Source organism: Rhineura floridana, chromosome 4 (assembly GCF_030035675.1).
Source record: "Rhineura floridana isolate rRhiFlo1 chromosome 4, rRhiFlo1.hap2, whole genome shotgun sequence".
NCBI classification, from domain to species: domain Eukaryota; kingdom Metazoa; phylum Chordata; class Lepidosauria; order Squamata; family Rhineuridae; genus Rhineura; species Rhineura floridana.
Window position 1 is genome coordinate 184,399,448 of NC_084483.1, and position 14,714 is coordinate 184,414,161.

The 14,714-nt window shown below is 41.2% G+C and overlaps 1 protein-coding gene across 2 annotated transcripts in view; it reads left to right on the forward strand.

Annotated features, from left to right (window-relative positions):
- The window catches only part of RHOQ (ras homolog family member Q), a 38,434-nt gene that overhangs the window by 17,342 nt on the left and 6,378 nt on the right, over positions 1 to 14,714 (forward strand). For both annotated transcript variants that reach the window (XM_061625437.1, XM_061625436.1), the window contains exons 3-4: positions 8,496 to 8,660; positions 13,107 to 13,202. In XM_061625437.1, coding sequence (XP_061481421.1) covers positions 8,496 to 8,660; positions 13,107 to 13,202 — 261 coding nt within the window. The remainder of the gene's footprint in view (positions 1 to 8,495; positions 8,661 to 13,106; positions 13,203 to 14,714) is intronic.

The window sequence follows — 14,714 nt, forward strand, 5'->3', positions numbered from 1 at the left end:
ATTCCTCCCAGCTCACCCACCCAGGTCTCAGTAATACACACCAAATCGGCACCCTCATCCATGATCAAATCATGGATGAGTCAGAGTGTGGTCTTATTGTGTACCAATCTGGTGTTACACAACAGCACACACAGGCCAGTGGGCACAGCAGATGAGCAACGTGGAACCTGTTCATGGGAGGAGTGGGAGCGAGGAACAAGGTGTAGATAGCCTGTAGTTTTACTCCCAGTCTCAACAGATGCTGAAATGTGGGGATCTGCAGTATCTTCCTCGGCCAAACGAAATGAGTCACCAAGTAACTGGACAAACTTTATTTCTCCGCTCTCAGTGGGAGATGTTGCCCTTTTCTGATATGTGTAATCGGAGAAAAGAATGATGTTTAAAAAAGGGATCTTTGCACAGCGTGTCTAATGGCTGTAAAGTCTCCTGAACCCCATGGTGTCATATGTGTTTTGTCCAAGCTGACATTTGAAGTTGCAAGGCAGCCTTTAAACATACATACATTAAACACTACTGGGCACATCTTCTGTAATTAAAAGGCAAAGGCAATTGTAGACTGAAGAAACCCATCTATATCTGCCATCTCAGTCTGGACACTGTTAAGGTACATGTTTTATTTATTAAGAAAAATGGATAGACTGCTTAATCTGAAAACTTGAAAATGGTGTGCATAATAAAATTATCAAGAAGACACAGATAAAATGAAATTATCAAGAAAACACAGGTAAAATGAGCAAAACCGTTAAACAGGTATACATAAAATAATTATCAGTAAAATGCAGATAAAATCAACATTATATTTCTGAAATGATAAATATATATAACTGAATCATATGTCTGGCTAGATTTGATGAAATAAAACTTTCAGTGGGCATCTATAGTGAGGGTGTCTCCCTGTTGTCAATAAGCAAGGGGTTCCAAAGCATATCTTATTAATAATTTATTTACAAATTTAACAAAGGAGGGAAATAAAAATAAAAATTAATACAGTTAACAAATAAAATATTAAAGATAGCCAAACATCCTCAGCCGAGCTCTGTCTCCAGAATCTTTCTCTCTCCAGCACTGTGGTGCTCCAGGGTCCTTTCCATCCAATGTAGGAAAACAGCTGAGACTGTTCACCCTCCAATTTCTAAGGCTACTCTGCCCGTAGACCACTCCATTTCCCAGCCAAAGGAATACATGGGTGTGCTTTTAACATGACTTCATTTTGTGGGCTGTTTCGTTGCACTGCGCCAGCCTCCCCTTTCGCATCCACTCTCTCCACTCAAGTTCTTCAAATATTTTTCATGCCTCAAAAAGCCCACTCCTCCCTCCGAGCAAGAAAGTCAGTTGAATCTTTGTCTGTGCATTATGCCTGCCTACACAAATGCAGTCAGGGTTTTATGGGGAATTGTTTTCTGGATCAGGACCCAGTTTGAACTTCTGAGAATCTGAATTTGTCGGGGGCATTGTATGCACTTATTTATTTGTCAGTGGGTGGGCAGGAGCTGTAGCCCACAGGTAATAGTCTCCAGATGTTGTTGAACTGCAACTGCTAGGAGACCCAGCCAGCATGGCCAACAACATCTGGAGAACACCACACTGACTGTAGCTTTCTCCCTGATTCTGAGAGAGATCAGACAAAGCACAAAATCTGATATTAATTGCTGCCCAAAAATCCACTGTCCTCCATATCTTGGTTTTCTGGTTTAAAAAGAGGAAACTATGTTTCTAGTCCTTATGACTAAGTCAAGTTCTGTTTGAATGTGTGAGCAATCCTTGCTGAAATCTGAGACGAGGAACATAAGAAGAGCCTGCTAGATCAGGCCAGTGGCCCGTCTAATCCAGCATCCTGTTCTCACACACTGACCAAACAGATGCCCATGGGAAGCCTGCAAACAGGACCTGAGAGCAAGAGCACTCTCCCCTCCTGTGGTTTCCAGGAACTGGTATTTGGAAGCATACTGCCTCTAACCATGGAGACAGTGCATAGCTTGACTGGAAACATCAAGATAAATTATGCAGAACTGTTTAAAGAGAGAGAGGTGGAGAATAAACTATGCAAAATGAGAGAATTGTGCAGTTGTCTTCAATTTGTTTGATTTATACAGGTTGGACAATTTTCTTGATCTGTGTTTTTCTTGGCATGGAGCTGGAGGAACAGGGTGTTGTCTTGATCAGGGATGGAACTTTTGCTTAAAGGGAACATTAGAAACCAATTTATACTGAGACTGGCAATTGGTCCGTCTAGATGTTGTTGGATTCCAACTCCCATCAGCCCCAGCCAGCATGGCTAATGGTCAGTGATAATGAAAGCTGTAGACCAGCAACATCCAGCAGACTACTAACCCCTGCTCTGCACTGACTGGGAGTAACTCTCCAAGGCTGTAGTCTTTCTCTGGCGTACTTGAAGTTGCAGGGGAGTGAACCTGCAGACTCCTGCATGCAGAACAAGCGCCCTACCACTGAGCTACAGCTTCTTCTTTAAGGGGGCATGCTCTTCCACCACTGGTATGAGTTTGGCTGACTTGAGCAACAGAGTTAGTTATCTCCTCCCTTTCTTCTCCACTTCTGCTTGTAGCTGTTTCTGGAAATCAACATAACGTAGTTTCCCTGACTTGCCTCTGGATCCCAGTGCCCCACAGCTGATACAGCATTCCTGTCCGCCCAGCATTTATGCCATTCAATGACTAATGATAGTGTATACTTTCATTTTAAAAACCTGGGCATATGGATAGAAAGTCATGTCAGTGGATCTTTTCAACGTAGGCCCCACATTTAAAACATTGCGATACCATTTTAAACAGTCATGGCTTCCCCCAGAGCATCCTGGGAATTGTAGTTTATGAAGAGTGCTGAGAGTTGTTAGGAGACCCATACTCCCGACTTCCGGGAAGGGTGACTTAGCCTGTGCCTGCTTTTGAGACGGGCTCCTGCCTCAAAAGAAGCTTATTCAGATATATCAGTCAGTTTTTTCTTTTTTTTTGACTGATTAAACTTCTCCCGGGTAGGGAGAAACGAAGAGATTAACCTCAAAGCCTATTTTTGTTGGGACGACCAGATCTCATTAATTTATGGGACGAGGTCCAGCCGACGAAGGTGGGACGGATTTTCAACAGCAAGCTCTATCTGTTAAAGCGAACGTTCATCTTATCTTCTAAGAGAGAACGCATTAACAGGCAAGCACCCTTCTTTCTATATTTTTCTTTTACTTGACTTAAATTGTTGCTGTTTAAAAGAGATTTGCCAGATTGATCGGTTTTTGACATCTCACTGGGGAGCCGTAACTTCTCTCTGCTACGCACTAATTAATAGCTTATCTCTGTTTTTGTTGCAAAAAGCTGTCCTGGATTTGCATTCTAAAGATACACACAGAAGAGGGATTTCTATTCCAGATTTTTATTTTGAAAAATATTATACTGTTTTGAGACTACTCTCTTTTTGGTCTATTTTATTTTGACGAATCTGTTTCTTGACGATTGCCATTAATTGTTTCGATCCTGGGAACTGCATTTTGTTTACTTAACTATTGGAGAGATAAGGCTGTCTGCTCTGTTTATACTGTGATGTCACCAAGTTTGGAGTATTAACCCAATTGTTGCTGAAATAAGAAGTGGTTTTCCTATATTTTTCTTTTAAAATGGCAATTAAGAAAGTGGCTGAGAATCTGGAAATAACTATGTTTCAGAAAATAATGGATGAGATTGAGATAACGAAAATTGAATTGAGTAAAATGAAGCAGGAGATTAAAGATATAAGGGTCCCTGTGAGAGAGGTGACCCTGGAAGGGGTCCCTGTGAGAGAGGAGACCCCGGAGATTGGAACAGGGGTCCCTGTGAGAGAGGAGACCCTGGAGACTGGAATAGGGGTCCCTGTGAGAGAGGAGATCCCGGAGATTGGAACAAACGTGGAACAGGAACAAGATTTGGAGTCTATGGACTTTAGAAATAAAATCTATTGTTTGGAACTCAATGTTATCTCTGAAGAAATTAATGAAGATTCTAGAGATAAAGTTATCAATGGCATGGATTATCTTCTGGACTGGAATGATGTGATGGAGCCCAATATAGAGAAAATCTATGGAATTAACTGCAGCCATGTGACAATGGAAAAACTTTTAAGAGATGACCCAGTGTATTTTGAAAAAAAGAACAGAGATATGATTTTACAGCAGTATTTCAGCAACCTATTTAGAATGGATGGCAAGAAAATATTTGGGATAGAGGTAATTCCCATCAGACTCTTACTATATGACTATGGCTTTGACAGCAAGATTATTATGGAATACTGATAATGGAAGATTGGATATTGAAATTACTGGACTTAACAAGACTACTGAAGATGGAAGATGGAAAATGGAACTAATAGAGATAATAGAACAATGGCTACTGAAATTACTGAACCTAACAGATTCTGATGTGATGGATTAATTGAAATGTTTATTTTGACTATGGTTATGACAATAAGATTATCATAATTAGTAATGAGATGGATTAATCGATATGCTTATCTGGAAAAAAAAAATTGATAGATATATTTCTTAAAGAATTGAAATCTCTCTTTGACTTTTTGTGGAAAGAATAAAGTAATGTTTATGAGATTTGATGATTAAGTAAGATAACTACTGGAGGAAAGTGATTTTATAATATGACTTAAGAGACAGGATTGCTATATATTATAGACTTATAACTGATTTGATCTTTGACAAATGGGAAGTCAATATTTTACTCTTTATTTTTTATTTTTATTTTTTTTTCTTTTTTTCTTTTTGTTTAACTATTTTTGATTTTGTTTTTTGTCTTTGAATGTTTTATGATTTTGTCTTGTATGTTTTATGAAAATTTGAATAAAAATTATTGAAAAAAAAAAAAAGGAGACCCATACTCCCATCAGAGAGCTATCATTCCCAGAGGGAAGAGAGATTGATTGTAAAACAACCTGCCCTCTCAGTTCAGCTGATTATATAAACAAACCACTCACTCTTTTTTTATGTCTAATTTTGTTTTTGTGTGATGTCATTTTTTAAATGGCTATGAGCCTCAAAAGCTGGAACTGGCCTGGGCCTCTCTGGACTTCTGAGAGAGTCTGCTCTGATCAAATGGGTTTTGCAGGCTCTTGTATTGTTTCAAAAACTTGCAAAGCCTATTTGATCAGAGGTGAACGAGGAACAAAAGAATTAAGTATATACATCACAGGAAGCAATGCCTCTCTCAAATAACTCTCAGCTCTCTTGAAACCATTGTCTTCAGCCTCACAGCAGCCTGAAGACTATGTACTCTGGCAACAAATCTAATTTGTAGTTGGAGGTTACTTTTAGATTTTCTTGTGCTCTCCACCCAGAAAAGATAATGTTTTTGCTGGATATAATAAGTGGGGTAGAAAGAGTGAAGGCATCCAAACATAGGAATTACCATGTCCTGAATGGCTTGCATGTCAGAAGTCAGACAGAGATTTACTGTCTCTTGTACACAAAGTTTGCATCTTTGGCTGTTAATAGCTAGTAGCCTCTGCAAATTGATCTTTTTAATTTTTTATGCCATCAGTGGCTGTCACAACATTCAGTAACAGTAACGTTTAGAAGTTAATTGTGTTCTGTGAATGTTTGCTCCTCTTGAAACCTACTTCAGTTCTTACCTATCTCATTGGATGATCTCAAAAAGTTTTGTATTTTGAAAGAAAAATTAATGTTCTCTAACAAAGCAAGGCACATGAAATCGAGCTTTTAGTGTTATCAGCCCAGTCCTGTGGAATGCTCTTCCAACAAAGATTCAGCAGGCGCCTTCTATTTTAACCTTTGAATGTTTGCTGGAAGCCTTTCTATGTCACCTGGCTTATTGCATACAATTATGGGGTTTTTTTCCTGTAATAGTTAGCTGATGTTCTGAAATTTTTTAAAAAAATTGTGTGTGGTTTTTATTGTACATATATAATTGTTGTAAACTGCTTTGATTTTTTAAAATGAAATTGCAGTATACAGGCATTTTTATATTAAGAACAGCAACTTATGATTTTATGTATTTCTGTTCCTCTTCAGTTATCCTTTTTAATTTTTTATTTTAAACTAGACTGAAAAGCCCGAAGCCCTATCTTTTGGAGGTCACATCCACACTATACATTTAAAGCAATCTTAAACCACTTTAACAGTCCTTTCTTCAAACAATCCTGGAAACTAGTTTGTTAAGGGTGCTGAGAGTTCTTAGGAGCCCCCTATTCCCCTCTCAGAGCTGCAATTCCCAGAGTTCCCTGGGAGAGAGGGATCTATTGCTGAAGCACTCTGGAAACTGTAGCTCTGTGAGGGGAATAGGGGGGGAATAAGAACTTTCAGCACCCTTCACAGACTACAGTTCCAGGGTTCTTTGGGGGAACCCATGACTGTTTACAGTGGTATAATACTGCTTTAAATGTATATTGCAGATGGGACCTCAGTCTGGTTAGCTTTTGTCTGTACCCTTAACAAACTATAGACCTTTAACAAACTATAGTTCCCAGGATTCTTTGGAGAAAGGAGAGCCTGGCTGAGAATCCAGTCTGTGAGTTCAAATCCCCGCTCGTGTCTCTTGGGTGTCAAGGGCCAGCTAAAGATCACCTCCACAGGGAGTGGCTCAGGGGTTATGTGCCCTGCTACCTGTGCAGCCGTGGGCAAGCTGCATAGTCCCAACCAGCCCAGTTGCCCCCCAGCTGGCAGTTGCGGACAAGGAAGGGGCTGGCTTGTGCAGCTGTGGCAAGCTGAGCAGGCCCTAGCCAGCTGGGGAGGACTAGCCTCAGAGGGACTGGGAGGCAATGGGAAGCCCCCTCTGAATACTGCTTACCATGAAATCCCTATTCATAGCGTCGCCATAAGTCGGGTTCTACTTGAAGGCAGTCCATTTCCGTTTTTCATGACTCTTAGAGTGGTATGAGAAGGCTGAACATGCGCGATGTGGCTGTGACCTAAGATGATTCTGTACTTGAACTGTTTAATTCTGTACTTTCATTAGCTCTACTTCATCCTTTGTGAGGCAGGGCAGCTGGAACTGAGCTCCTTTGTCGTGTTTCCTGGTGCATTCTTAATGGTGGTGACTTGAAATGTGTGTTTTCTTACTAACTGTTAATGGAGAGAAGGGGGTTGAGTTGAATTCAGTATTTATTGTTTAAGCCGCTAGGCATTACAAAAGACAATTTTTAAAAAAATGAAAACCTTTTTTTCCTTTGGTTGTAAAAGAAGTTGGTAGGCTTCTTCTGTCTATATGTATGTGTGTGTATAACACACTAAAATCAGAAGGGAATTGCTTTCACTTGCTTTCCAGATCAGTAGCTGTATTGGCCTGTTGTACATTTTAAACAAATAAATAAATCCTTGTTTCCACACATACACACCTCCATGAGAGTAACCCTATTAAACTCAGTGGTTTACATCTCAGTAGACCTGCATTGGATTGGGAATTTTAATCTGATGTAGCCATGGTAAAAATTGAAGCAGGGCAATCTTTGTTTCAGATTAGTTAATCCAAAACTCTCTGGTCTCTGGCTCTGTCCATCACCAGCATGCAGACTTCAGCAGATTACCTCCAAAGGAATGAATCCATCAACAGAAACGAAAAAGGCTACCCACCATTGGGAAGGGGCAAGCAAAACACTATCAGGGCTCCAGCCTGAATAATATAAACATAAAAGATTATATTCAAATTAGTGCTAAGGCAATTGCACTGTTGGTGCAAGGATTTCTCCTTGCACTGTGGAATATCTTCCCCCTCTCCTCCCCCAGCACACCCCTTAAATCTGTTCTGGGTTTTCCCCCAACCATCTGGTGCAGATTTGGGGACAGCACAGAGTGCACATCCCTGGGAGGAGAGGAGGGAAGTCCCATTGTGCTTGTGCTAATCCTTGCACAACATTATCTTTTGCTGAATGTGAAAGTTGAAGATTGACATTTTGTCTAGAAACCAGCAGGTCCATCATAGCCTTCAGTGAAGACACAGGCGCAGAGTTGTAGTGACGGTTCAGGTCAGAAATCTGTCTGAGAGCCAGTGTGTTGAAGTGATTTAAGAATCGGACTAGAACTGAGAAAACACAGGTTTAAAGCCCGACTTGGCCATGAAGCTCACTGAATGAACTTGTGTGAGCCACTGTCTTTAAGCCTAACTCGTCTAGTAGTGAGGATAAAATGGGGGAAGAACCATGTAGCTTTGGGGAAGGTCCATTGCTGAGTGATAGAGCATCTGCTTTGCATGCAGAAGGTCCCAGATTCAATCCCCAGCATCTCTGGATAGGGCTCCTGCCTGAAACCCTGAAGAGCAGCTACCAGTCACCATAGACAATACTGAGCTAGAGGGGCCAATAGTCTGACTCAGTCTGAGGCAGTTTCTTGTGTTCCTATGTTGCCTTGAGTTCCTTGGAGAGCTGGGACGTAAATGTAACATTGATTCAGTCACTGTTGAAAACCAAATAAATATATATTGAACAAAAGTTATAGAGGTCAAACTATGAGGCACTAGTGGATAATATCTATTTTTTAAAAAAACTTCTGCCCTCAGGAAGACTATGATCGCCTGAGACCGTTATCGTACCCCATGACTGACGTCTTCCTCATCTGCTTCTCTGTGGTAAATCCGGCTTCCTTTCAGAATGTGAAGGAAGAGTGGGTACCAGAACTAAAGGAATATGCACCAAATGTACCCTATTTGTTAGTTGGAACCCAGGTAGGTCTGAATGGTGTGTGTTTTATGTAAATACATGCAAAAACATCATTTTCTATTACACCTTATTACAAAGGGCCACATTTCCTTCTGGGCAACCTTCCGGGGGCCACATGCAAGTGTTGGGTGGGACCAGAGGCAAAAGTGGGCACAGCAAGGAACGTGAACGTTGCCTTTCTACCTAGACTAGTTTCTACACATATTCACCCACCCCTGTCCATCTTCCACCCAGGCAAGCAAGAAGCATTATCAGAGTTCATTATCATTCAAACTAGGCAAAAACACTCAGAGAGGGGGCAAAGCAGGGCTGGTGTATAGCTTGGAAGAGAATGTGGTCTAGGGAGAGCGCCAAGGGCCAGGTAGAAACCTAGAGGGCCACATTTGGCCCCTGGGCTTGAGGTTCCCCATCCATGCAGAACCTATCATTATTAAAGTTATTACAACATGGGATGCTCCTGTTCAGAGAGCCAGCTAGCCATGCCCTTTTCTAGTATACTCCATTCCATTCCCCCTTCTATCCCAACCTAACAGTCAGACAGCATTCCATGCCTACTAAGCTTGCTCAGTCCTAATTTGGCTGTGTTTGAGTCTCCTCCCTGTTTAGGAATTTTTTTCCTTAAAGCTTTTTTTATATCTCTGCATCCCCTTGAGCGTAGATGGTGCCATTTTGGCTACCTAAGGACCTAAACTCAGAGAACTGAGTTCACTATTAGCATATACTATGGAAAAGGGGAACCTGCTGGCTTCCAGATGGTTGCTGGACTACAACTGCCATCAGTCCTGACCATTCACCATGATGGCTGGGGCTGATGGGAATTGGAGTCCACAACATATGGAGAGCCATCAGTGCTGTATAGGATTGTTGACCTTTCTGTTTCAGCAGGCATTTTAAGAAAGTTTTCTGGTTTTTTATTAGTTTTTATTTATTTTATCCACTGTGTGCTTTTTGTAATCTTTACATATACCAGTTAGAAACTTGGGTGGTTGATTGGTCTGTAAATAGCTGTAATGATAGACAGACAGATAGATAAACAGGTAGAATTTGCTGCTATTTTTAGCATTTCATCTTGTTGGCAGTATGGCAAGAGCAACTCCTGTTTGGGTTCTTTTCTTTGCATTCCAGAAGGAAGATAGAGTTAGGGTCCTCCAGCTGGCTAGGCTTGCCTACCTTTACCTGTGCTCTTCTCTACCTAACTTTCCTCCCTTATAAACTGATACGCTCAGGGAAGCTGACCTCACTTCTGACCTTCCTTCCTTTGGTCTTCTCTGACTGTCCGAGGAGAGAAGAGACATATCTGTCTTGTTCTCTCTCCTGAACCATGAGGGCAACACCCAAGACTGGGCATTGCACCTCCAACTTAGTTAGAACTAGGTATGCCTTTTCTATCTACTATGTATTTCTATAAATAAAGTAGCTTTTTCTTATTTTGCTAAGTCTTAAGTCTCAGTGATTTAAACACAGGGTAAAAGCCTGCTTCTTAGGTAAATACACACACTGGCACTCGCAGCTCAGACTGCTGAGTTACTCTGCATACGTATAACACATCTTTATTACCACAACTAGATATTTTTAAGGCCAGATGCTAGGAATTAGGGAGCCCCTCAGCTAAACAGACCCCATTAGTGTTGTGCCCAACCTTATCTTTCCTCATCGCTTCTCTATTAGTTTTGCTCACATCCCCTCCTCCTCCTCTGTCACTTTTCTTCCTATCATCCCTTCTCCTCCTCACTTCAGTCTGGTTCCTTCCCTCTCCTGGCTCTAGTCACTCCCCCGTGACCCAACCCCTTTGCTTCTTGCTTCCTCCAAGTACATAGGCTTTCCTCGCTGTGCATTTCTGGTTTGCAACAAAAAATAGGGATTATTCAAGAATAATCAAATTTTAGAGCCATGTGTATCAGAGAGTGGAGTCCTCTAATCCTTATGTGACCGGCACTCTTAGTGGTAAAGCAAGCCAAGGCTGAAAGATTAAACCACGGAATAGAGAAACTGTCCTGATGAGGTAAACAAAATTGTGTTGGACGTTTTTAAGTGGATGAAGTCCTTTGTGTACGACTCCCTCCTGCTGTGTCCCCAGCTAAACTTAAAACCTATTTCAAAATTTAGGATGAAAACAAAGATCTGCATCTTGATGTGCCATGCTTATTGGACATTGGATGATAAAAGCAGCAGTTGTACAATACAAGCAGATGACTTGGGCAAGCATGTGTATCACATGCTGCAGAGAGATGGAAAGAAGATCCTCTTGGTCATCAACCAGTCTTTGCTGCTGTTGGGGGGGGGGTGGAATCCAAGCCACTGTTTAGGGTAGACAGAATAAGGGTTTTTAAAAAGCTTTTTTCAAGCCATGTGCAGTGTGCGTTGCTGGCTTACCAGATAGAACCCAGGGTTGTCTTGATAAAAGACACCTACCTTCTCTGGGGAGACACTATACATACACTTGTTTACACCTGGTGGCCATTTTGCTGTTCTTGAGGCTGTGAGGGCAGTAATGTTAGTTTGTACTCCTATTTCCAAAACTCTTTGATCAAAAATATTTAAAAATATTTCTAGTGACGTTTCCCCATGGATTCAATGACTGTAAAGAGAATTCAAAATTTGGAAATAGTTTTGAGAGTTTTTGCGTATACACTCTTGGATGTATGCTAAAGTGCTGTACAACAGAGCACTTACGAAGCTTTTATTGGTTGATTTTTTAAAACAAATTTTAATTGCAAGTCTGTTTTTATTACTTTCCACATTGAAAAGATAAGTGTAAAACTGCCTCAGATTCAGGGTGGAACTACACACTAGGATGGAAATGTTTCCAAAATATGTGTTTGCTAATTAATGGTAATACAGGGACATTTGCAGGGGAGAAATGGCTGAGAAGTGGTGCTCAACCCTTCTTCTGCCTACCTTTGTCCCTTGCAACTCCTACCTCTAGATGTTTTCCTCATTTTATTTCCAATTTTGGAGACAGACAGACAGACAGACAGACAGAGGAGTGGTGGTGGTGAATTCCCTACCTCTCTTCCACCGGTTCTCTCCTGCAAATGAAGTTCACAGGCATTATCCCATTAAGGAGCTAAGTGTTTTTTTTAATTAACAACTTGGATGAGGAGGTATAGAGCATGCTTATCAAATCTGCAGATGATACAAAATCAGGGGGCACAGCTAATACTGTGGAAGACAGAAAGAAAATTCAAAGGGACCATGATAGGCTGGAGCATTGGGCTGAAAACAACAGAATGAAATTCAACAGGGATAAATGCAAAGTTCTACACTTAGGAAAAAGAAACCAAATGCAGTTATAAGATGGGGGATGCTTAGCTCAGCAACATGCAAGAAGGATCTTGGAATTGTCATTGATCACAAGCTGAATATGAAAAAGTGTGATGTGGCTGCAAAAAAGGCAAATGCTATATTAGGCTGCATTAACAGAAGTATAGTTTCCAAATCATGTGAAGTATTAGTTCCCCTCTATTCAGCACTGGTTAGGCCTCATCTTGAGTATTGCAACCAGTTCTGGTCTCCGCACTTCAAGAAGGATACAAACAAACTGGAACAGGTTCAGAGGAGGGCAACAAGAATGATCAGGGGACTGGAAACAAAGTCCTATGAGGAGAGACTGAAAGAACTGGGCATGTTTAGCTTGGAGAAGAGAAGACTGAGGGAAAATATGATAGCACTCTTCAAGTACTTGAAAAGTTGTCATACAGAGGAGGGCTGGGATCTTTTCTTGATCGTCCCAGAGTGCAGGACATGGAATAATGGGCTCAAGTTGCAGGAAGCCAGATTTCGACTGAACATCAGGAAAAAACTTCCTAACTGTTAGAGCAGAACGACAATGGAACCAATGAACTAGGGAGCTGGTGGGCTCTCCAACACTGGAGGCATTCAAGAGGCAGCTGGACAGCCATCTGTCGGGAATGCTTTGATTTGGATTCCTGCATTGAGCAGGGGGTTGGACTTGATGGTCTTATAGGCCCCTTCCAACTCCATGATTCTATGATTCTGTGAATATTCGGCCATTGGACATACTGGCTGAACTTGATAGGAGTTGCAGTCAATACTATTCTATGATTCTAAGTCCAGACCTGTTTAGCTGTCACATTATGTACCTTCAGCTGCATCAGACCCTGCCCTCGGTTAGGGACCCCCATATTTCCTGTATCATTTCCAGTTCCACTTGCAGAAAAGTGTGTTCTGCACCCAGTTCCACTCAGAACATATCATGGCTATTGGAACTAAATGAAAACCGTGTCTGATTATCAGATCTTGCCAATGTGTGCTGAATTTGACCTAAGTAAGTTGGTACTTAGGACACCTCGAATTCAATGTGAAGTTAGTAATGACTTGACTCGTCTCATTAATTTCCCTGGTACCGAAATCTTTAAAACTTTGTTTTAAAGAGTCGCTGATGCATGTACGTAATAAAGTATGCACCTTTATTGTTACTTTCCTAACAGATTGATCTTCGCGATGACCCCAAAACTTTAGCAAGGCTGAATGACATGAAAGAGAAACCAATATCTATGGACCAGGGACAGAAGTTAGCAAAAGAGGTAAGCCGGCCATTTAGAGACTCATAGGAACCTTGCTTATACTGTGGTGTATATATTTTCCCCTTCTCCCTTCCTCTCTTCACTTTCTCTCTCTCAAAACAAAAAAACAAAAAAAAACCCCAACCCTGTACCAGTCTATAACATTTAAAAAAAAAAAGTATACCTTGTCCTTCCATCCAAAAGGATCTGCAAGGTGGCTTAATATCAACATAAAAATAGAACATATGAAAGCAAAAGAAAACTGTAACACCATCACAGCAGCAGCAGCAATGAAACAGCTGAATAAGGACATTAAGGCAACGTGTCTGTTTTCCAAAATGCCCTCCAAGGTTATCCCATTAGTAAGAGAATCAGGAAAACCAAAAGGAGGGAGTTGCATAATCTAGAAGGTATGGCCACTAAGAAGGCCCTGTTGTTGAACAAATACAGTAGGGCCCCGCTTTACGGCGCTTTGATTTACAGCAATTTGCTAATACAGCGGTCTCAATTAGATGCAATTAGACTAAAGCCCCACTCATACAGCGCTTGTTCCGCTTTTACAGCAGTTTTCGGGCATTGCGCACCATTCTATTCAATGAATTCCACTTTACAGTGGTTTTCGCTTTACAGCGGGGGTCCGAAACATAACCCACCGTATGACTGGGGCCCTACTGTAAAGTGTAATTGTGTGCATACCTGGAAAGCCTTAGATAAAACCATTGGTCCATATTGATATACCTGAAGTTACTTTGAGTTGGTGTACCAGAAGCAAACCTTTCTATGCAATTGCATGGAGTAAAGTGCCATACATTCTACTTATCTCAAATTCTTGCAGATGGTTGTTCAACCAGTTATTTGCATTCATCATATGGTGTTGATTGAAAAACTAGGAAAATTATTGCCTGTTCTAGAAACAAAACAAGAATGAAATACAGTGTAATTATTCTATGCATGTCTATTCAGAAAGAAACCCCATTTAATTCACTGAGACTTATTCCCAGGTAATTGTGTATTGGAGTGCAGTCTTAGGCAAGTGCCACTTATGGGCTGTTTATAATTTCCACATTATGCATTTCTCTGCACCTCAGTTCCATCTTTGCTTTCCTTAAGTAAAGGAAAGGGACCATACCTCAGTGGCAGAGCACATGCCTTGTATGCAGAAGGTACCAGGTTCAATCCCTGGCATCCCCAGGCAGGGCTGGAAAAGATGCCTGTCTGAAGCTCTGGAGGACAGTTGCCAGTCAGTGTGGTCGATACTGAGCTAGATGGACCAATGGTCTGACTCAGTATAAGGCAGCTTTCTACCGATGTACCTAAGTTTTCCACATGCATACTAAGATATCCCACAACTTGCATACCTCACAAAAATGTAATGCAGCACTTCTTTTTCGCTTCCTCCTTACACATTCACTTGCACATGAAACTTCCTGCATGTTCAGTTACCATTCTTCTCCTTTGTCTATTTCACAGGATTGTTTGTGAAGATAAAATGGAATCATGCCATGTCTCCTGTCCTTTTGTCCCTTGGAAGGA